Source organism: Hydractinia symbiolongicarpus, chromosome 8 (assembly GCF_029227915.1).
Source record: "Hydractinia symbiolongicarpus strain clone_291-10 chromosome 8, HSymV2.1, whole genome shotgun sequence".
Classification (NCBI taxonomy): Eukaryota; Metazoa; Cnidaria; class Hydrozoa; order Anthoathecata; family Hydractiniidae; genus Hydractinia; species Hydractinia symbiolongicarpus.
The window spans coordinates 8,419,344-8,443,553 of record NC_079882.1 but is presented as its reverse complement, the minus strand read 5'-3'; the positions used below and the strand labels follow the sequence as shown (position 1 = coordinate 8,443,553).

At 32.4% G+C, this 24,210-nt stretch overlaps 1 protein-coding gene across 3 annotated transcripts; it reads left to right on the top strand.

The window, feature by feature from the left end:
• The first annotated feature begins 1,855 nt into the window (after positions 1 to 1,855).
• LOC130654700 (src substrate cortactin-like) lies at positions 1,856 to 14,916 on the top strand. Of its 3 annotated transcripts, XM_057457316.1 has the most exons (22): positions 1,857 to 2,086; positions 5,543 to 5,616; positions 8,373 to 8,425; positions 10,372 to 10,387; positions 10,763 to 10,823; positions 11,106 to 11,160; positions 11,240 to 11,295; positions 12,130 to 12,184; positions 12,266 to 12,321; positions 12,427 to 12,481; positions 12,592 to 12,647; positions 12,728 to 12,782; positions 12,863 to 12,918; positions 12,998 to 13,052; positions 13,127 to 13,182; positions 13,385 to 13,439; positions 13,559 to 13,614; positions 13,705 to 13,833; positions 13,985 to 14,116; positions 14,272 to 14,403; positions 14,484 to 14,526; positions 14,605 to 14,916. In XM_057457316.1, the coding sequence occupies exons 1-22, from the start codon at positions 2,012 to 2,014 to the stop codon at positions 14,739 to 14,741; spliced, it is 1,518 nt and encodes a 505-aa protein (XP_057313299.1). In that variant the 5' UTR covers positions 1,857 to 2,011; the 3' UTR covers positions 14,742 to 14,916. The 3 variants fall into 3 exon arrangements, with proteins under 3 accessions (XP_057313301.1, XP_057313300.1, XP_057313299.1); XM_057457318.1 differs by lacking the exons at positions 13,127 to 13,182; positions 13,385 to 13,439 and having other exon boundaries at positions 1,856 to 2,086; XM_057457317.1 differs by lacking the exons at positions 13,385 to 13,439; positions 13,559 to 13,614 and having other exon boundaries at positions 1,856 to 2,086.
• Positions 14,917 to 24,210: the final 9,294 nt, after the last annotated feature.

The following is a 24,210-nucleotide window of genomic DNA, read 5'->3' as shown; positions in this document are numbered from 1 at the left end:
GAAACGAAACAACACAACAACAAAGCAGTCACACCACAATTAGGACGAAGAAGTGAAAATTACAATGGATCTTGTTTCAATGATAATCAACGAAACACAGCCGATAGAAATCATTCTTATCAAGTATTATGAGAGTAACTCAACCGTTATGGGATATCATGAGTATCAAAAGAAATGGAACGCTGTTATTGGTGAAGTCCTAGAAGCTAAAATGGAACCAACAAACGACATAGACAAATATGCAGTGGCGGTCTGCTAAAAAAGGAGATATTGTTGGTCATTTGCCTAAAGGAAAAACAGGAAAATTTGCCAAAACGATATTTTACTTTTTGAAGTCAGAGATGTTGTGTACTTGCAAAGTAAAAGTGACAGGGAAAAGAACTAACTTTGGAGATGATAAGGGATTGAGGATCCCCTGTTTGCTTCAATTCTCTGGACCGAAGGAGAATATTGAACTTTTGAAGAAATTGCTTGAAGAGTGTAAATAGCCATGAATATTGAAACCTGATTTTTTGAAGAAAAAAAGTGTTTTAATCGCAGAAAATCAATGTTCTCACTCGACGATCTCCCAATAAGAAAAATTCGAATAACTGAGGGTGACTTAGCCTATAATTGGCCCCTAGGGGAATAAAAATCACTTCGAATAACCGAATTATTCGAATAACTGAAGTTCGAATAACCGAGAGTGTTTTTGCCTGAGTTGGGTAAGCAGATCCAAGGGGAACGCCATCTCACTTCGAATAACCGAATTATTCGAATAAGTGCAGGTTCGAATAACCGGGAGTCTACTGTACATGAAAAGTCAACTGACACGAACTTCTGAGAAGTTTTGAGATGCAATATCCTCCTTCTCCTCCTTAAAACATAGAGCTCTCAGTTTTAGATTATAAGTTCCTCTCCCTCCTCCCAATAATTTCCCTTCTAGAAAAAAAGAAAGAGAAATGATAAAAAGGAAGAGAGAGAGAGAGAGAGAGAGAGAGAGCAGGAGTTACCGAAATGAAAACATAGAACAGATCTTCTACTCATGGTCACATCACTGAATGTTTTAGGAGGGGTGACAGCGTAAGTCCAAATGCGATGTAAATTTTCTAAAATGTGCCAGCACCGTTATAATCTCTGGTTTTCGTATCTTCTTTTATATTATTGTAGTCGTGTAATGTAAATATGTCTCTCTTTCTATCTTTTGGTTTCTGATGGAAACTTTTATCTAATTTTTGATGCCAATTAAACCATGCAGCTTTTCTAAATTTTAAAAATATCGAAACATTTATCATAATTTTTAAAATTGAACCATGAGAACTTTGACGTCTGGAAAGGCATTTTTCGCCAATCTAGAGATGTAAATTTAAAAAATTTTTAAATCGGTGCCCGACTTCACTCCAAAATTATTGTGGTTACGGCACTGTATAAGAAGGGTGATTGACAATAAGGTACTAAATTTTTATGCCGTAAGATGCTAATAAACGCACATATATTATGACAACATAACAAAAGTTTTTTTTCTTAATACTTTTGGGGACTTAACGCTATTAGAAGAATATCCTTAAAATTTTGGGAAATAATTCTTTGATAAAACTCAGCCTTCCGGCGATATTTTGCGGTGCAGCAAGTTTGGACGTTAACTGTTGCTTTAATGGTATTATACTTGTGTTTTTGACAGATGTACTAAAATTTGCAAAGCAATACTTTATAAAAGCAAAAAAATTCAAGTCGCATTTTTGAAACAATATAATTGCCGGTTCAGGAAAAAAGTTGCAAAAAAGTTTTTGTTTTGGATTTGTAATTTTACTTTCCCGATTTTGTTCCGATTAAATATTATTTGCTTTATCGATATCAATGTCAAAACACAAACGGCCAGCATTTTGATCCGAAAGATCGAGATTATCATCCACCCTTTTGAAACCGGGAGAAGTAGTTTCCATTTCGATTGTGAAAGACATCTGTAAAAATTCATCGATTGTGCCTTTTTATCACTGCTATCATCCCTTTTTAATTTGTAACACTAAATACTATGTGGAGAGCTGGCGTTGACGTTAAGGTTGAGGTTGATGATGATGATAATTGGGAAACTGATCCTGATTTTGTGGTAAGAGCTTTCACTTTTTAACAATATATGCAGTTTGTTAGGCAGAAACTGCCTCCAATTTTAGGAAGATCTAAAAACTGTTGAAAAACTATCATATGAGAACTAAACGTTTTCTTACTTATAATATAGATGAGCACAAAATTAAAAAGCAAATTTTAATTATTTCAGCATAAGTTGCTAACTAACTTGATTTCTTTAATCATATGTGGCACTGGACCTGTTGTTTATTAACATACAATGGTATATACAATCTTGCCACTTCACTAAAATCAGTAGTATTTACCTTGTGATGCATTGACAAGTACTTGATTTACGCACATTTAACAGGAACCATAGTTACACAGGACAATCTTATATATCTAGCTACACCTTTTTAATTTCACTCTTGTCCTTATTAACATGAGCCTTTTATATATATTTATTTGCACTCCATCTGCTTTTTAGCCTGAGAAATACCTATATGCTACACCAGTTTGCCATTTAAATTATCTCAATCTCATATTCGGCGATTCCATTTGACGTCATACAATTTTTTTGGAAGGGAAAAGTTTCCATATTCTACAATCCTGGCCAAAATTGTTGATAAAATTTCCAATGCAACATAAGCTTATATATAAGATAAACAAAGATGCAAGCCCCCCTCTCCCCCCATTTCAATGGCTGGCTGTGAGTTAAGTGGCCAACTGCATTTTCCAAACTGTGACAATGTTAAAGCCAATGGTTGGCTGTGGGTTGAGTGGCCAACTGCATTTTTCAAACTGTGACAATGACTTCAACATTGAAATGGGGGGAGAGGGGGACTGGAAACTAGCTACTATTCTATAAGTGAAAACCTGCACTGTTATAGTATACACATACCACAATTTTGCTGGCTACTTTATGTCAACAAAACAGAGAATCTCTACACATGGGACGACAGAAACAAAAATAATGATAATAAAGATAATAAATCCACATGTGTTTGGCCTTTTCTCAACCAATTTTGGCCAGGATTGTAGGTGAAGAGAGTGCAGAGCTAGACACATTTTGGAGTTTTAAAACAATGTTAGAAAGTTTGAACGAAGATCATTTTTGGAGCAAAATCTAGATAGCTAAGCATCATGTCCAGCCAGATTTTTATTGTGATCACCTTTAATTGGCTAATTATATATTCTTTCATTTTCACATTTTTGAGCATTCTTGCCCCTACGAACTAGGTTTGTTTTCACCCAGCGAAATTTTAAAAATGGCGGATGTAGCACAAATGCGATTTGTCAATTAAGCCAAATGTCAATCATCACTACGGCAACAAAGCTGAACCAAATCGCCAAATATAACAATACTATGTGTTTGCAGCAGGCATAGTGGATGGTGTTCATTTTCCTTTAAATTTGCTGAAAAAAGTATGTCTTATTTGTTAACTGCCTACATCTCACGCCACAACGTCAGTGTAAGTTTAAGGCTAAATAACTTAGAAACTAGTGGAAATAACTAACATCTCCTGTGTGGGTTACTAGAGACTACTTGGGACCAAATTAGGACCAATTTTTTAAAGCTATAGGTCAAGCCACCTGTTTAAAAACAGACAGGTTAAAGATGACATCAAAACCCTTTACCTCATATCTCTTCAACTGTTTGTCAAAAACACATGATCCTTTATATTTTTTTATCAGTATTTCACGCTTTCCACAATAGGCAGCAGTTGAATTTTTATAAAAAATGTGTGCCTTGATGGTGCTAACATCAGCAATATTTTTAAACTCTTGTATCTCCTTACTGTAACTGCCCATCAAAACTACAAATGCCCATCAAAACTGCAAAATTCTATATGTTATTTTGATCAGCGTTTTAAGCTCTACTTAATACAGGTAACAGCTGAAAAATCGCAAAAATGATTTCTGTGTGCAACAAGAAGTCATTGCTGATGTCATCAAAATTCAAATGATGCCTTTTTCATTTTTTTTTTGCATAAGTGGATTTTTTCATGGGCCTTATTGACTAGTTTTATACTATTTTACCTTTTCTTTTTTTTTTGCACAATTTACCTCAGAATAAAAAACACGGTGTACGTTTCTCCTAAGAGAAAACAAAAATAGTTAATCAGACAAATTTAAGTTTAAAAAAGATCTTAAAATTGTTTTGGTAGATCCAAATCATAAATCTGTCCTCGACGCATTTTCAGGCAAACCTAACCATAGAATTTGACTCTAGACACTGAACATTAAAACTTGACAAGTCTGTAAATTGTTTATATACAGTACAGTCCGATTGTAAGCTTGTGCTTATAAGCACAACCAAAAAAATAAAGGTAAATTCCTGTGCGAGGTTATTTCGTAATTTTTCAACAGTGAGATCTGTTATTGCTTGACAGGAAAAGAGATGCTAGGATTTGATGGTCTTTTCCTGCTGATTTCTTTTCACTGACAGATCTTTTAAGGTTTTAAACTATTATTAAGTGTAGATTAATTCCTTAAAATCTCAACAATGCCTTCAAGTGAAAAGATTAGTAAAAATAACTATGCTTCACCTAGTGTATCCATCTTATTTCCTGCCACAGATATACCAAAACCCGAGAAAGCTTACTGCAAAAGCAAACAACTGGATTCATCTATATTACTCATAATATACTGTTGTTTTCTACACAAAACAAATATATACATTGCTAAAAGATGAATAAATCAGGGAAACTTATTGTTCAAACAACAATAACCTACACAAGACAATCTTGAGAAACTTTAGTGTACCTTGAAGTACATAATTATTAAAAAAAAATAATTTTTTATCGAAGGAAATTTTTTACCAAAGGAAATTTTTTCTTAAATTTGCTAAGGTTTCTGTTTTTGCATTTGTAGTCTTTAATCTCTTTTGTTACATTATTTTTCAGCTATTTTTCAATATCTGTGTTTTTTTGTGTTTAAACAAAAATAAGAAAATGGATTAGCTATATATATCTTTTTTTATTTTTTTAAAAATAATATCGTTAGCTGCTAATAATTCATATACTAGAGAAAATAATATGTAAAGGATATGTCCAAGAGGATTGCAGGTGCTAGTAACACGTTGCTAACTGAGCTTACATTTTTACTCTTTGTTGGTTATATACTTTTTTCCAGGACAGTTTGTGTTGCATATTAATACTGTTACATGAAAACATGAAAACAAAATTAAAAACTCGAGCTTGAGATCTTTTTGTGTACATGTATATAGTAGAATGCCAAAATATACATTGAACAAAGAATCTTACATATATGGCCAAGTGTTGTTTGGAAATCTAATTTTTGTCTGCTTTTCTAAATTTGGAATACAATTGAGTTCTTTGTTCGTGCTGTTAGGTTATAAGATGCAATAAGTCTACCTATAAAAAAAGGAAGGCCAGATATAAATTATTATTATGGCAAAGGAATCATAGAAAAAATACAGAAAGGCTAAACTGCAATTTGAGCCAAGATGGAGCAGTACAAATGTTTTTATTTTTAGAATGATGTCAGCGAAGAAGAACAAAGATGGGGTGCAAAAACTGTGGAAGGTTCAGGACGTGTTGGAGCTTTGAGGTATAATTCCTGTAAAATATATTAGGCATATTATATTTTCTGAAATCTATAAAAAGCACATTTTGTATAATAGAATGTGCTACTGATTAGAATTTTGCATGAGTGAGTTACGTCTTTACAGTGGCAAAAGGTGAAAAATAAAACTACATTGAATCTTCAAGTCTCATGCGTGTAGTAGTCAATTTGGGGAATAATGCTGTGCTTATTAATTCAACTTTCTATGTTATTACAGAAATATGTTATTGTGCCTCTTACGGTCTATTTTAACGCTATTCGATCTGGGGGTGCAGATGGGTTTTTAAAAACTCCTTTTTGCTATTGTTTTGATACTTACTGAGTTTTTGAATTTATCTATTATGCACCTGCAACTCAAATTTAATACCTAATCTAATCTAATACCGCTTGAATCCTATAAGTTTTTACTATTACTTAAAGGGGAACTCCAGTAAATATCACTTTTTTCTTTTATACATATTCAGAAAAGCATAAGAAAAAAAAAGAACTTGCTTCAGTTGTTTTCCTTATTTAAAATTGTTGTACTAGCCTTCGCATATTCAATTTTTTTCTCATAAAAAAAACAGACAGGCACGAGTTCATTTAGGACTGGACCCGATTATCAATAAAGACATCACATTGTGCAGAAAGGTTAAGCGAGTGGAGAGAACGTTCATGTTAAGACCTATAGCTTACATTTAAATTCCTTTTTGTCTGTGATTTACGTTTAAATCTTTAAAAAATGGTGAGTTGTCTGCGTTTCGATGTACCAAACAATCAGAGAAGTGTAAAGAAGTCAATTTTCACGGTATCCTGTCTGCTAAAAAGAAATAACAAAAATAGCTAAATAAAATATGTCGTACAGGTGATCTACCAAGTGATCAAAATTTTTAAATTTGCTTGTCGCACTTTACAGATAGTTCTTTTAAATGAGATCTCCAGGAAATAAACTTTTATATTAAAATATTGCCACTTCGTAAAAATGCCATTTTAGCTAGCGAACAAAAAAAAAGTTTCCTAGTTACACATGTATCTGTCGTAGCGCTCAAGTTTCTATTCTTTTACTGTGGAAAGTTTATCATTTCTTGAACATGTTCAAGAAATCATGTTCAAGAAATGATAAACTTTCCACAGTAAAATATGAATACTGAACAGACAAACCGAAATAATATCTTCAAAAATTTCTATTCTTTGTTTTTTAAAAAAGAAGCTTTTTTGAAAGAAGAACCTACCAGGGGGTAAAATGTACCCATTTTCCTCAATCTTTGTTACTGTTTAAGGCTGCATGTAATGCTGATAATGCAGTTTCTAAAACAGCTTTGTCAAAACAATCACTTATAAATAAGTAGCTTCTGCAATGCATTTATGACCTATACCATAATCATAAGGATTATTTTTATTTATACAATATTAATGCCCTCGTTTTACCAACTTATCACGACACGAACATTATTCTATCTTTCAATCATGCATTTCAATGGAGAAAGTTTTAACGTTACATAAAATTTGTTTGCATTTGTGTGCAAGAAAGCATGTGTAGAAAAATATTGCTGAACTGTAAAATAAAAATAAATTGGCTTGTAAAGTAAGAAAGTAGGTAAAGTATTGGCTTGTAAAGTAAGAAAGATTTTTTACTAAAGCAAATGATAAAGTTTTTTGACGAAAAGATTGTAAAAAAAGCGATTAAATATACTTTTTATTTCTTTAAAAAGAAAATATTTTGCTAAGAACGTTGCTTTGAGTCAGTAAAAGACACCTCATAACTTTGCATCATTATTAATTTCTCCCTATTGAGACACAAGAGTGTCGAAGTCGCATGGCTGTAGCTTTGCTTTTTCATGAAGAGAATTATCCGAATCTAAGTTTTCTGAGTTATAATTTTTGTCATTATTACAAGACGTTTTATCAACTAACAATGTAAACAGTAAGTAAACAAACTTTTAGAAGGTGTGCTGCTGAGCTCACAGACTTTCTGCACGATGTGACATATGCTCATCTATTCGGACCTAATCCTCGCGACTTTACGCGACCTTGCAAATTTATTTGAAATCGAAGATGTTTACAGACCCGATTAAGATATAAATAAAGATTTTTAACGATTGTAAAAGGTTTATATTGACAATTTATGTATTGTCTTATCAAAATAACATTTTTTCAAATATTTTTTTACATTGGAGTGCCCCTTTAAAAGTGCCCCTTTAAAAACAACTGGAAAATGTAATAACTCTTGTTAGGCTTATCCTTAGAATATGAAACTTAGAACACAACTTTATTTTATCAAGGGGATCATTCTGTAAATATAGACATGTGATTAATTCGTTTTCCCAATTTTTTAGGATTATACTGGAAACTCCATGAAAATCGAATTTTCGGGCAATCTTTGGCGGGTTTTTTCATGTAAATTATATAAAACCTGGAAAATATGTTGTATAAATTTTATTTGGCTGTCAGTAACTATAACCAGAATGTTAAAATTGGGTCCAGAATTAAATTAATTCTCATGACGTCACAGAAAAAGTGCTGAGATAAATAGAAAAAATTTGCTGCCAATTTGTTTCTTTTGTGACATACTATAAGTGTGCTAAGTTTTTATTTAATTTGTACAAGCATATCAAAAGGTATGGAGGGGCAGAATCAGCTGCCCTGGTCATATTAGGTTTTAAAAACCGAATAGGTTAACCCTATTTAGTATTTTAAACATTATGACCAGGGCAGCCAGGTGTGTGAGTTTGACTAACATATTTTTATCTTTTTTTGTTTAGTATGCAAGGTTTGCGTCAAGGTGTTACAACTGACCATGCAAATATCAAAAAAGGTAAATGTTTTGAAGGAAAACTAACAAAAAAACTTATATGATATGTTTGTTTTTTTAATAAAACATTCTTGAACAAGTTTATAAATATCGGACAATGATTTGAAAATTTCCTTTATAATTTGTTTATAAATCCTCCTTGTTTGCTAACATTTTCAGAGATGATGCTGCATATGCTTGTTCTTCAAAAGCTAAGTTGGTCAAAATGCCAAAGAAATTATAAAAATGTCACAATCATTTTTCAATTAGATAAATGTCCTGTATTTTGTAAAGAGCATTAAAATCATATCAAGTCTTATTTAATAATACCTAAAAACAATTTTAGGAGTAATATAATGATAAAATCTTAACAATTTACATCACCAAACTCTACTTTATTATTGCCTTTTTAAGTTTTTTTAGACTGTTATGTTAGACTCATTGAGTATTAGGTGCATAAATGATTACTACCACATATGGTTGACAATGTTTACTATGTATGTTTACCATACTATGTTTACTATGTATGAATGAATTGGACAGGATTTGATAACAAAAAACCTAGAAGTGGAGTGTATGCAAATAATAATATCCCGATTCAGATTTGTTAAGAAATTATCACAATTTTGCTCTACACGGGATATATATTCAGTATTGTTCCAGTTAACTGTATTCTTATATAAAATAATTACAAAAAAATAGTTATCTCTTTTTGTTTTCACAAGCTGATAAAACCTAACAATTTTGTACCTTCAAAGTGTTATGTTTTTATCAATTTTGTGTCCCGAAAATAAAAAAATGTGCAAAATTGCTCAGAAGGTTCCTAAAAACATCATATTCAAAGCAAAATACATAACTCATAAAAATAAGGAGTTTAGAGCTTTTTTTATCTATTTCAAAATCTGCGCTTGTTAATTTTTTTATCAATTTATTGTTCCTGAAACAAACGTTAATAGCTATGTTAATATTTGCTGTTATGAAACAGGGATTTCATATTCAGGAACTTCTGTCTGTAATGCTAAGTCTAAAATCAAATTTGTTTTTTAACTTATTCTTTATTAACATTTTCTAATAAACTTATAACAACTAATTCCAATGTCCAAAAATCATTAAAATATGGTCTAATATTTATGACCAAAAGAACATGGCAAAAAATTTTAAAAAACATGGCATAAATAGTTTTCATATTTTTATTTTAAATTTTCTCCCCCAAACCGATAATTAATTATATTAACGGTTGTCGCCATTTTCGAACAAAAGCCAACTTGGCTCGTATAAAATTTGTTCATTGGTGACGCCACGCGGTGTACATAGCTGGTTTTTCCTAGAGTGATTAAATTAATTGCAAGGTTGGTGCAGTGAAGAAGACAAGCTAAACTCCAGTAGAACAACATCACTGTAGAAAAAAAAATTTTCAAGAATTTAGCAACATGGGAAAGAATCACAAAATCACTTACTTCAAATCACTTTTAGTACACTTTATTGTGGATAATCATTTGAAGTTTTGTTTTCCATAACTCATGTCTAAAACTCTAAAACTCTTATTTATAACGATAAAACATCATTCTATCTTCTATTCGGAAGATATTTATTTAAAAACATGATAAATAAAATTACTCTTAGACAATTGCAAGAGGCACAATTTAGCATTCTCCTGCTTCGTTAACTCAGAATGCATTTGTTTGCATTCTCGCAGACTAACGTGACACAAGTTGGTATATTTTACCGAAGAGAATGTACTAATCGACACCGCTATGGCGGCAACCGTGGGACTACTTTGACATTTAACATCTCGAGAACCTAAGCTCACAAATATAAAAAGTTAACACAGCTTATATTTACACTATAATAAACATTTAAGAACTTGTTATCAATCGTTAGTTCTCCTTTAATATTTGTTCATTATGTTACAAATTACATCTTCATTGATCTTAAATCTGAAGTTTATATATTTCTATTTTTCTTTTTAGAGGACATGGATCCAAAGTAAGTTTATTAAGAGTGACATAAATACATTTGTCAATAAAAAGCGTACTTTATTCGTATATAATTTAAATGTTCATCTAAAAAGTGTTGTATTTAAAACAGTGCTAATTCGTGTATGCTAACATACTGCATCACAGTGAGTGTAATACGATCTACAGTTGCTTGCGAGCCGCAAAAGGTCCACTACACTGTGCAGCATACACTGATGTGCTATTATCAACCTCCATCTGCATACTTAAAGTGATGATAAGAAAGGATATTTTATATATCCGGTGTTATTTTTATATGTTATTTTATACTGAATTTTTAGTGCGGGTATTGATGTAAATTTTAAATAAATGAGATAAATTAATGAGATAAAATTACAATTTTTAGCAAAGTTGGTAGCTATGGTTATGGTGGTAAATATGGTGTACAAACAGACAGAAAGGATAAGGTAACAGGAGATGCAACTACATCTTATTAAATTATGTAATTTGAAACCGCCATGCAGATGAAAGATAGATTTGATTTTCCTTGTGGCCAGAAATTTAATTTCAAAGTGAGTCAAACAAAAGCTTGATATGTCGAATTCTTACAACGAAAGCTGATGTTTACTGAAATAGATTGATTAAACGCCCAGTTCAAAACTTTTATACCTGAAGGAGTGTTAAAGCCAAATTTTATTAAAATTACTTTTGAGGAGAAACATTGAGATTTTTAATTACATTTTTAACAGGCTGCAGTTGGTTTTGAGCATCAAGAAGCATTGGCAAAGCATAACTCACAAAAAGGTGCGTAACTGTCAATTAAAGGCCTTGCTGAAGGATTTTTTGTTAACAACATCTGAAGTTAAGCTCAACTTTTTTATAGATTACTCTACTGGATTTGGTGGAAAGTATGGTGTACAATCAGATCGGCAAGATCAGGTACTTATTACCAAGCGTTCTTATTTTACATCTGCGTTATTTCAAGTAATCTAGGAGAGAGAGTGGGTGGAGTGGGGTAGGGTGGCAAATAAATTGGATATAACATTTGGGGTAGAATTATAGTTTCTCGGGCAAAGGAACTATTAAAAACGTGTCTTGTAATAAAGTATTTTCCGAACTCGAAAAGATATAAAATGTATACATAGGTGTTTTTGTGGCACGTGACTTTAAAAGTCACGTGAATATATTCATAAATAATTAACAAAAATATATAGGGCATTGGAAAATGGAACACATGGATATTTCGAACATTCTTTTACTACCAACTTAATTGAATTAGCTGGATTTTTTAAATAATTTAAATACTGTGCCGATCTAAATAAATTAAAAAAAGGAGAGTTGAAAAAAGGCGTGTAGGGTAAGGGGTTGGTAAAAATTTAAAAATTGGAGGGAATAAGAGATTAAAATCAATATATATTTTTAAAAAAGTAAAATGTTTTTGGCTTACGCCACCATCAGTACTATACAAAGTTAAATATAAAAAGTGTACTCTATTTTAACTTATAACTTGTAAAACATCTTTTAATTATTCCTTTTTTTACACTTGATTACTTTTATTTCATGTATTATGATTTTTCTAATGTATCAACTTTGTATATAAAATAGTAAACTTTTTATTTTTAACTTTGTATAGTACTAATGATGGAGTAAGCCGAAAAGCTTTTACTAAAAAAATATATATTGATTTAAAATACTAAATGGCGAAGAAATTTAATATTAAATGAGACATTATTCCGTACTCTGAAATAAGATTTATTCAAAACTTGCTTTTAGTCAGCTGTGGGGTTCAGTTACCAAGAAAAATTATCAAAGCATGATTCCCAACAAGGTGTGGTGTTTGTTACTTTCGGCCTTGTTTTTCATGTGTCGTGTCTTTTCAAGACGTATATTTTGAACTGGTGTGCTTTAGATTATTCAAAGGGTTTTGGTGGAAAGTTTGGTGTGCAAAAAGACAGGCAAGACAAGGTAATCTAATGATTTTGTTTTCACTGAATACTTTGTACCTTTATATTTGTGTGAGTTGTGTATACATTTTATTTCGTTTGATTTTTACTTTTATTTATTTGCCAGTCTGCTGTTGGGTTTGAACATCACGAGGATTTGGCAAAACATAACTCACAACAAGGTGACGAGTATAATATGTTTTGTCACTGAATAAAAAAATTTCTTTTCTCTCTCATGTTAGATATTTACGAATACTTATTGATTTGATAATATTTCTTCCTATGTCACTAGATTATTCCAAAGGTTTTGGAGGAAAGTTCGGCGTTCAATCAGACAGACAAGATAAAGTAAGTACATGTCATACATAAATTTAGGCTTTTGTACATTCGCAGATTGTATGGTTAACGATACTGCGTTTATATTTCAGTCAGCTGTTGGGTTTGATCATCAGGAACAACTGACGAAACATGAATCACAAAAAGGTACAGCGGTGAAGATTTGTCGCTTGTGGTTTCATTCCTCATTTGTATCTTTTGTTGAAATGCAACATTTAATTTTTTAGATTATTCAAAGGGATTTGGAGGAAAGTATGGTGTACAAACAGATCGCCAAGATCAGGTAAGGTCTTTTTAACAACATTATGCACAATAACAACTCGGTTAAATTTTTTTAATGTTTTTTAATACTTTTTGATTAGTCAGCAGTTGGATTTGAATATCAAGAAAAAGTGGAGAAGCACGAATCGCAAAAAGGTAAATACACTCCTGCGCAGATGTTACTCTCACTAAGTTCGCAATGATAAATCAAATGGCTCGTGTTTTTTTAGATTATTCGAAAGGATTTGGCGGTAAATTTGGCGTCCAATCAGACCGCCAGGATAGTGTAAGTTATGAATTTATTTTGCGTTACCTCCAAGTTGTAAATAAAAATATAAATAAAAAAGAGATTTAAAAACAAAAAAATAGCTGAAATAAATTTATTCGCACAGAATTTCCCTAAAAATAGCTGGTATAAAAAACAGCGTTAATATAATCACAATAAATAAATAAAATTGTTAAATGTTGTTGTGAAACATCGCTTTTAGTCAGCTGTTGGTTATGAACATCAGGAGAAGTTACAGCAGCATGAATCACAGAAAGGTTTGTATGAATTAACATTATATCTGCACCAGTTCATCAAGTGAAATATAAAAAATAACCTAAATTTACACAGTCATGCCATTGTATGGAGTTTTAATGATAAGGTTGGTGATTTTTAGATTATTCGAAAGGCTTTGGTGGCAAATTCGGCGTCCAATCAGACCGCCAGGATAGTGTAAGTTTCGTTACCACACCATCTTGTCCAAGCCCACCATGAATAACCATATATAGACGATTTTAAATAGCATAATCTGTTATATTGTAGTCTGCTGGCACGTTTGAAGATATGACAAACGTTGGCTCTTCATACCAAACCGACAAGCCGAGAGCTTCTTCGGGAACAGCTGGAAACTTGAAAGCGAGGTTTGAGCAAATGGCGCAGAAAGACGAAGAGGTATGTCTTCAGCGTAAACTTAATTGTCTGATCACTCTCGAAAGATTTTTAGAAAGTGATGTATTATGCTTAAAGTATGTTTAAATCGTGTCTACATTGTGTAATTTGCAAACATTTTTCTGAAAGTTGAACCGTTTCCTTTCTTTGTCAGGAAGCTCGCGAGAAGGCTGCACAAGAAAAGAAACGACGTGAAGATCGAGAAAAAAGAGAACGCGAAGCTGCTGCAGCGGCGCAGGAAAAACTTGAAGAGATTCAAAGAAAACAAAACGAAGAAGCTGAAAAGGTTTGACTTTATAATATTTTCAAAACCTTCCTTGCCGATCTAATACTGACGCCGACTTTACTCAACTGATTCGAGACTTATGTTAACCTCTTTCTTGTTTTTTGGGAGAAAATTTTGGAACCTGTTAATGCGTATTCTCTTTATTTTTGTATTAGGCTCAAGCTGAAGAAGAGTCACATGAGGATGAATATCAACGTGACGACGAACCTCCGTCTGGCGGTGCAGGCTTTTCATACACTACAACTGAAGATACCGCTGCACCTGCGGAAGACGAACCGCCGTCGGGGGTAAGGTTAAGTGAACTTTGGGCACCGTTGTTTATTGTCGGTTCTCTGGTAGTAAATTTTATATGTTTTTTTCTCTGTAGGATCTTGGTCTCACTGCAACAGCATTGTATGACTATGAAGCCAGTGAGTTGACATAAAATCATTTTGAAATGTGGTAAAATGTTTGCAACAATTATAAATTCATTTTTTTAATTTGTTTAGCTGCCGAAGATGAAATAACGTTCGATCCAGACGATAAGATTACCAACATAGAACAGGTGGACGATGGTTGGTGGAGGGGAACATGCCGTGGAAAGCATGGACTCTTCCCAGCTAACTATGTCGAATTAGATCAATAAATATTCCTCTGATACAATATTTTTAATGCACCAATTATTGGACATACAGTATTGTTATTACAAATTTAAAATTGAGTGTTTTAATAATTATTTTTACTTTATAAGGAACAAATGACACTTTTTACAATGAGTTCATTTTTTTATACATTGTGGTTAAAATATATATATTTCTTTAGTTCTAATTTTCACACTTCACCACCGCCACCTTTTTGCAACACTATCTTCAGTTTGTTTTTTAGTTTGATTTTTATGAACTTTAACATTTAATTTATTCATGAATGCTCTTGCAGAATTTATTTTGTATTTTCTTGTAAAAAAATTAGATCATTTTTCAATGGTTTTGTGCCTATCCGACCCTTTTGCAGGAATTATAGAAAAAGCACCTTGGAAACGCGAGTGGCCGACCCTGCGCAAGTATGCGCCCTGCCAAATGCAAAGGGGAAACTTTTTTGTGCTTATAAATTGACGAGCCTATATTTCCTAACTGGTAAAATCTAGTCATTTTAAAAAAAAACAATTTCAACCGACCAACTAATATTTACTTAACTCTTCCGTCAGCATATCATAGGAGTAAAAAAGCCCTGGGTACGAGCTTGTAGACTATCAGCAAATATTCCTTACATTGATTGACCCGTGGGGCTGCGGTAATGGCAATTGCAACTTTAAATCAAAAGCACGGCTAAGGGTGAATAGCCTTGAAACACTGATGTTTTGGGCCATCTTTTTCCACCCTCTAAAATGACGTGAACTCCACCGCAGTCTGTATTTGAGAAATTTTTACTTTTTCTTTTCTTAAGAAAACGCGAAATTTGAGGCATAAACTTTCTCGAAAGACTACTTTGTTTTGTGCAACTTTGGCATAAGAACTTAAGATTAAGGGACCAAAGGGCAAAAAAGAAAAAAATAGTAGAAAAACTTTGGCGAGTCTAGAATTATCTGTGTAATTTCGTAAGAAAATAACTTTCGTGATCTTTTATTTTGGAATGTTTCAACACAAATTTTCGCAAAAATAGTCAAAGTTGTTACAAAATTATTATGTGTGAAAAGCACAAAATAAAATAAAATGTAGGACAACTTTTTCAACTTTAAGTTGAAATTCTAAGTTGAACTCCTAGTTGGAGTTCTTAAACCCGGAAATTCGATTAGAACAGCCCAAGATGGACTGAGCGATCAGACCAAGTGTGTGATCTTAGCCATTTGGCCGCCGAGAATGATACTACACTTGATCTTAGCCATTAGGACAGCGTTGGAAATTTGCTAGTCACATTCTCTAGCACGACCGCACACCGAAAACCTGAATCTAATATAGAAACAGTTGTGGTGGCGAACTTCGACTGTTTACACCTCCCCTTACTTTCGTGCTCACCTAAAATCTCTCACATATACATAAAGGCAAGCCAGCAAGTTTAAAGTTCGTCTCTACACGTGTACACCACAATCTCCTTTTGCATTCCTTAGAAATGGCTCAGGGGCCTCAGAGACCCTAAGGACGAGGATGTACACGTTTTTTTTTATATAGTTATAAAGATTGCACCATTTTAATTTGTAAATGTTCACTTAGGATCTTAGATTCTTTAACCTTTAGCATATTATCTGCTTTTTGATAAGATCCTTTTTTCGTCAAATAATCAGCTTTCCAAAACTTGAATTACTGGTTGATTTTTGTCACCGTTGGATTCTGAGACATGGGATTTTGACAATCTACTCCTCAGGAGTTATAGCGGTCCAACAGCGGGGCGGATTTTGCCCCATTTTTTTTACTGTGTGATTTGTGAAAGGGCTTATTAAAATTTAGTCATTGTCAATTTGACCCTTTTTCCGTCAGCTTGACCTTTCCCCTTAAAATTGCAGCCTTTCTCCACAATTCTGGCATGTTAGTAAGTGCTACCCAGCGAACGCTGCTAGTCTAGCCTATGAATCTGCAAAAAATCACTTTCGCAGACAAACGTCGGCAGAGTATTGACTAATTGATGCTTTGTCACAGCTTCGATAATATGGCCAAAAATCTTAGAATCACAATATGTACTCATAACCAAACTTTTTCGAGTTGTTAGAAACAAATGACGTGTTAATATATCTAAAATAAATTTTGCACCTTCGGTGCAGATATACACAGAGATTAGTACGCCTCTGGACTAGTAACCTGCACCTTTTAAAGCTGTCAGCTCCAGGTGAACAGGAACCTCGATGCGGCAATAGATAAGCTTTTAGTGTAATTTTATCAAGATTAAGTAATATTTTTATGTTGGAAAAAATACATTTAAATATGTCAATGCATACTTTTACGTAAAATAAGTTTCTTATAAACGGAACGCTAGCGTCATAGAAATACTCTATAAATATCGAAGAGATTGTGTTGCCTTGGTAACCATGCAAATAGGATAAAATCTTTTTTTTACCTCCAACAAAGAGAGACCATGTGGTAATCAGCTCGTTGTGGTTGAGATGCTGTTTGTAGGAAAGATGAAATAAGATTCGCCGTAGGTTTTGGTTTTGTTTAGGAAACAACTTCCTCTTCATTGCATATCATCAGAAATCTGTTGATATAAATTGTTTGGATTGTTTGTATAGAAGAACAACTTTTTTTAAAACTCTGGCATGGTGTTTTTTATAACTAAAGACTTACTGGAGATTTCCTTTCTTGCTTTTGCGTTCTTGATTTTTATTTGGAATTTATATATATAAAAGGGTTTTAGAATAGAGAACGATCGAAAAATCGTAATTATTGTAATAGAACTCACAAATTTAAAACGTCCATTTTGTTTATTTGTTTATTTGCTTGTTTGTTTGTTTGATTGTTTGTTTGTTTGTTTGTTTGATTATTTTTTTTGTTTGCCTTAAAGAATTTTTCTCTTTTGTCAAGTTTAGTAATCATATTTTAAATTTAGTCTAAAAAAAGCAACATCAAAGATGGTTTCCAACAATGGAATAAAAATCCTTTATTTACTTTTGTTATGTGTTCTAACTCAAGCATTTTTATCCAGTCAGAGTGGCAGGTGCCCGCCTGGTGTATGCAAACGACACACAGTAAGAAACAGATTTTTTGAATTTTTTAACTCTTTCAATCCCAACGAATCATGCAAGTAGTCTTTTGGATACTCTAGATCGATTTTTTCTACAAGATTAACTGTCTTGTGCGCCGCTGTAGTCAGAGGCGTCGCAGCGAAACTTGTGAATTATCTTTTGTTGAAAATGCACGACTTTCTGGGACAGAAAAATGTTAATTAAAATGAAGAAGAAACTAAAGTTTTGCGTTTTGATGTTTAGGACGATAGCAGACAACAACTTTGGTGTGCAAGAACAATTGAAAGGTGCGCTAAAATTTTAAATGACGAAGATGTTTACAAAATGACAGTTGAGGTACAACAAAGGAGATCGATTGGTCGCAAAAAAATACAGAGCAAATTTTAATCGTTGAAATGATTTTTCCTTTTTGTTTTTGTAAATTTAATGTATGTATTTAAATACTCACTGTAGAGTGAATTTTAAGTTTATTTTTATAGTCTACATAGAATAATGGTTGAAAAAAAGTCTCTGTGAGCCGTCTGTGAGCCGTCTTTGAGTTCAAAATGGTAGCTGAAACGCTACTTTGTGCTACGGATGCACGAAATTGCAATGTCCGTAAAATGTACGACAAACGAAAAATTAAATGACGGAATATTTTGTCACGGGTTAATTTCTAGTATTAGAAGGATTCTAGAAAGTGACAAAAGTGGCGTTTGTTTCTGCGTGACGAAAATTTCTCTGACATTTTTCTGTCCAGATATCTGTGTTTGAGTGCAGCTGGACCACCGGACTAAGAAGTTTCACCACAAATTATATCATTCGCAACACAAGTCACATTTTGACACATCCAGAAATGATACGTTGTAGCACGTGTTTTTATCCTAAACGGATGTATATATTAGTGTCTGATTAATGTTCTAGTTGATAGGAAAATACTATACTTGGCTTCATAATTGCGTAATGTTTTTGTGTTAAACTGAAAGGTACTGACACGTGTCAGATAAACGCTCACTCTAATTTCATATAGGTATAAATGTATCCAAACCTATTAAGGTTAACACTTTATTTTTCATTTTTTATTATGGCTTTTACGCGCAGCCCACAAGTTTTTGACAGAGCCAACGTAATAAACTGAAAATGCTTATTTGACCATCTGAACGTGATTGTTGGTTGAAATTAAGTCTGACCCGTTTTAAATACTTTCAAATTCTTGTTCAGTCCTTCTTAACGCTGTTGGGTGAGTATTTCAAAGATAATACAACCAAAAAGCCTGGACACTAGAAAACGTAATTGCATACTTGAATGATGCAGATTGGTTTTATGTGATAATTTTGACGAATGCTCGATCGATTAATTTGATTTTCGAGTGAGCATAAGATATCGTAATCTAATAAAAAGGGGGGAGAATGGAAGATTTATCGCCATACTTATCTTCACAAGAAGAACCTTTTTGAGCAAAAATGAATTCTTACGAATCGTTAAAACTATGCAAAAAAAGTTTATTCTCCCACTATTTTCGTCTTTTCATTTTGAAGACGGCGCAAAGAATCGTCTCTGGGCTAAGCACGGCTTTTTAATTTATTTTATTCAACTTTAGTCGTTGTGTTAAGAATTATATGCGGACCTTTGAGGACACCATATTACTGTAATTTAAGCAAAACAATCTTGATATAGATCACAAACAAATATGAAGAGAGTTTTATATCTAAAAATGCGGTTTATTCTCTCATATCAAAAAGCAAAAATGTGGACTTGATAAAGAAGTACCTGTTGGAAAGAAATTTATATATTTTTGAGAACTATTTGGGTTTGTGTTTTGAAAAAGTTATTTATTTTTGCCCCCGGGATTGCTTCTTGGAAAAGTAACAACGATTTCAACTTGTAAATTTCAACATTCAAATGAACAACCTGGAAACTGGCAATCATATAAATTTTTAAGTAATTTTAAATGCTTTGCATGTAAATCTAAAAATATGTTAGTTTTCGATAAGCAAATGACTGTGTGTAACCATGATCAATTCTAAACCAAAGAGAAAATTATCACGGAAGTCTTAAGAACTTTAGGAATTTTTGTATAATAATTTTTTTTCTGTCTCTTTGTTTATTTTCTTGCATAAAGGCATAAAGGCGTCGCTTTTGGCCAAAAAAACAAAACAAAACAAAACAAAAAACAGTAAAAAGGACAAAAAAAAGAAACTTCTTTTGTTAGTACACAAGATTTAAATAAAAGAGAAATATTACCCAACCTTCGATTTTGTTAAGAATATTTAATTCTGTATTGAATTTTAATAGCTGCATGAACCGCGAGAAAAAAAGTTACCGCCAAACGAACCACGTGATCATATTAAAGCGGAAACTGCTTCATGTCGCACCCAACATTACTTCACACATGTTAAAAAGCGCCAAGCACGTGTTATGCATGGGTAAGTTAAGCGTGTCTTTTTCAAAAAAACGCTTATGGAATCGTACCGAGTTAATAGTCGTAAATTTGATCAGATTATTAGATCGACTTTAATCAAGTTTTAGATACGAAAGGAAGATTATATAAAGAATACTCCCAAAACTTCTCGGTAAAAAAGTGTTTAATCGATTCAAATATTATTCACTTTCACAACATTTAATACCTAAATCTTATCAACACTTTTTTTTGACAAAAATTTTTGAGTTTAAGTAAAAAAGTTCTCCTTTTTATATAAAAATTTCAACTAAAATCATTGATTACTTTTTACCAACATTTTTACTGATAAGGTATTTGGACGTAAATTAAAAAATCTTGTTCATTCATGTTTCAAATCTGACAAGCTCTTCGGACGAGGAAAACTATCTCCTTATGCGCCGACTTAAAAACGAGAACTAAGAAAATTGTATTCTTACTAGTTAAATACACCACAGCATAACCTTTAATTTTACAATGATATCCAACAATAATTGCCTTAGGCTTACTTAGTTATACGACATACTGCAAAGTGCTAACCGCTACATTCGTTCATGAGTGTGGATGAGTGTGTTTCAAAATAATTTAAGTGACTTTAGAAGTGGCCAGCTGAACCATATTCATTCCGTAATTCATTCATTTTTTTAAAGAATATTTTGCGTTAATTTTCTATGGCCTCAAGGGTGATTGCAAGAAATGTAGTGACCTCCTCCCTTCTCTACAAATATTTGTTTCTTAAAAAAACAAACAAAATCTGTCTGAGGACATCGTAACATTATTTTTAACATAAAAATTCCAGCATTCAAGAACAAATAAAAAATGTAGAAACTGTCACTTTTAAAAATGTTTAGGTGCTTTTAAATGCGCTGCATATAAATCTAAAAGATGTTTCTTTTAAAGTGTATACAGGCTAGATAGTGTTTTTACGTTCATACCACAGGATATGGATTGCTAGCTACGTATACATTTACTATTTCCAGGTTGAATATTAATTACCTGGATAGTACAACGACATGTAGCTGTTATTTCATAAATGGCCTAGCTAGAATATGTTACTCACAAACGAATCTGTGTTCCTGTGTTTAATCATTGAAGTAACCTTTCTCGAAAGCTTTGAGTGGAAATGTTTGAATATATCCAGTAATATTTTATTCATAATGACTTTTAAAAATAAAATTTTTCAGTACAGGTATTATGTTGAATAAAAATAGCGGTGATTGTTGGTGATTTTTTGCTTGATTACATTTATGTGCTCTTACATCCTATTATGATATTGCAACTGCTAGCCACAAAATTATCAAATTGTTAATGTTTACAGCTAACTAACCGACACCCATCTATTATCGTTATTGGCATTCAGACAATAAAACCTTTTTTGCCAGTGTATTTTTAGATATTTTGCCATGAATTACGTTTTCGCGGCAAAAATCTTTACAATATTTTGCGGATATCGTCCTACAAAGTGCATCATACTTTGTTTTAATATTCTGTTTAAGTTGTAGTATGCTAACGTTTTTTTTAAAAAAAATGTATTAGGATGTTGAAAATATTTAATGCCAGATAATCGCAAATAAATAAATAAATAAATAAATAAATAAATAGGCCTCATCAATATCCTGTAAAAATTCTTACGATAAGTTTAGCGCATTCTAGCTTTTACTCTTTAAAAAAGTTTGGGATTAAAACTTACTTTGGGTAAAGAAGAAGAATTTGAAATAGGATATTTCTTTGCTGCCTAAAAAAAAATCGCATGCAAATACCTTTTTGGTAGCTAGCTTGCTTTTAGTAGGTAGCTAGCTTGGTGAAAACTGATCAAAATATGAACAGTTCATGTGAAATACGTTAGATATAGATAACTTGATTATAGGTCTTCCCAGATAAATCTTGCCTAATTTCAATTACAGATAATTAACATGAAAAAGCATAGAAGAACATACTCTGATGCTTTATGTTTCCATTGCTGAATGTTTTATAAACACTAAACTTTCCTTCTCGCGAAAAAACGGTTATAGAAAAACAGATCAATCAGAAGTTATCACGTGATCAGAAAGGTCCAGAGCTCGGGGTTTATCTCATTGCTGGGGGGCGGGGGTGGTCTAAAGAAAGGGATTGATGTTTTTTTCTTATTCTTGAAATTATTTGAGTGGGAGGGCGGAAGGGTGGGTGGGTTGCTTATATCGAGCTGGTTTGTTGTTATATTTGAAAAGCTCTGTGGTCTTCAGAAAAAACAGCCAAATTTTTGCACGTGTATGTATGTAGTATATAAGAGACACTCGTGTCATGAAATATTTTCCCTAGTTAAATATTATAAAAAATATGAAGAGAGATTATATAAGTACTTAGCTTAAAATGATTTTTAATAACCAGGTGACTGTGTTTGATCGTCTTAAATGTTAAACCCTTTAAAAGAGCTGTCACGAAAGTTTTAAGAACTTTAAGAAGTTTTCCCAAAGAATTCAACAAATTAAAAGAATTTCCCACTCTTGCTTTTTGTTTGTTTATTTTCTTGCATAAAAAACATCACAACAAAAAATACAAAAAACAAAAAAGAAATTAATGTTGTCAGTAAAGTGGATTTAATTAAAAGAGCAATAATCCAACCTTCAATTTTGTTGAGAACAGTTAATTTTGTATTGCATTATAATAGCTTTATGTACCGCGAGAAGAAAAAGTTACCGCCACACGAACCACGTGATCATATTAAAGCGGAAAGTGTTTCATGTCGCACCCAACATTACTTCACACATGTAAAAAGCGCCAAGCACGTGTAATGCATGGGTTAGTTAAGCGTGTCTGTCTGAAAGAAACACTTATGGAACTGTGCCAGAGTTAATAGTCGTAAATGAGTTTCAAGTGTGATTCATGCGAATAATAATAAGGTCTTAACGAGAAAATCTCTGTCATAAAGGTAGTCGGCAAGAATGTTACACAACAACAGAAATAACCAAAGTTTTGGATTCAATGCAGCTTTTAATGGGGCTGTTAAAAAGCAATTTGTTAACTCAAGGTCATTATAACACACTTTAGAGGATCTTATAGATTGGGATCCAATGTTAGGGGCAAAGTTGTCAAAAAAAACGTTTTTTTTTTTGAAAAGTATCGAGAATACTTTTTCTCTCTACTTGACTCTTTTTGAATAACATGAGAGGGCGCAACGGATAGTAGAAAAATGTTAGGCAAGCCTTTGGACAAAAAACCTGTTAATTCTATCATTGTCGCCATGCCTGGTCACACGCCCCTGCACTAAATTCCTAAATTGAAAATTTACCTGTTGTAGGATAATTTTTTAGCTAAAGAAGAGAGTTAATAAAAAGCAAGCATAAAGCATTCATGTTTCCTATTTTTTATGTTTTTTAAAGTACACCACATGGAAAATTTATTTTTTATGAAAAGTTTAGGCTTAACAATGTGATACAATTAGACTGATAGCCTTGTGGTAAAAGGTTAAGCTCCAGTAGGAAAATCGTGAGTTCAAACCCCGGCAAAGGCAGAAATTAAACAAAAGTATGAATTAACTCTTTTCGCTTAGTGTTCGGCATGAATACTTATGAGAATACTTTCATACTTAGTCTAGCTAGCTCTTTTCGCTTAGTGTTCGGCATGAGAATAGGATTGGTTTGCACTGCTTTTGTGGGACATTGGTTTTGAACCTAAAACATTCTTAGCGGGAAATTTTAAAAAATTATAAATCATAAAATCGCAAAAGTAATCCTTATGAAAATTTCTCTGATGTCCTTTATAAAGAAATAATAACTTGATGAACAATGAAATTTCCTTCAAGTGTTCTTAAATATGTGTAATATAAGACTAAAAACTGTGATGTAATTTTCCTCTTAAGTTTTTACTTTTGACTTAGCTAAAAATCACAGCATTTCCTTTCATACTTAGTCTAGCTAGCTATAGCGAAAAAGTTTATTATTCTAACTTGATTTATTTTACTTAGTAGCTAATACCTAATAAATGCTAGTTTAATCCTAAATATAGCTACAAGGTAGCTAAGCTACCTGTAAGAACAACATTAAACAACGT

What these genes read in the sequence shown, in the direction of transcription:
- LOC130654700 (XM_057457316.1), top strand. Translation starts at nt 2,012, where the DNA reads ATGTGGAGAGCTGGCGTTGACGTTAAGGTTGAGGTTGATGATGATGAT. An exon ending in AAACAGACAGAAAGGATAAG is followed by an intron (nt 10,824 to 11,105) that starts GTAACAGGAGAT and finishes CATTTTTAACAG; the next exon opens with GCTGCAGTTGGTTTTGAGCA. An exon ending in AAGACGAACCGCCGTCGGGG is followed by an intron (nt 14,404 to 14,483) that starts GTAAGGTTAAGT and finishes TTTTCTCTGTAG; the next exon opens with GATCTTGGTCTCACTGCAAC.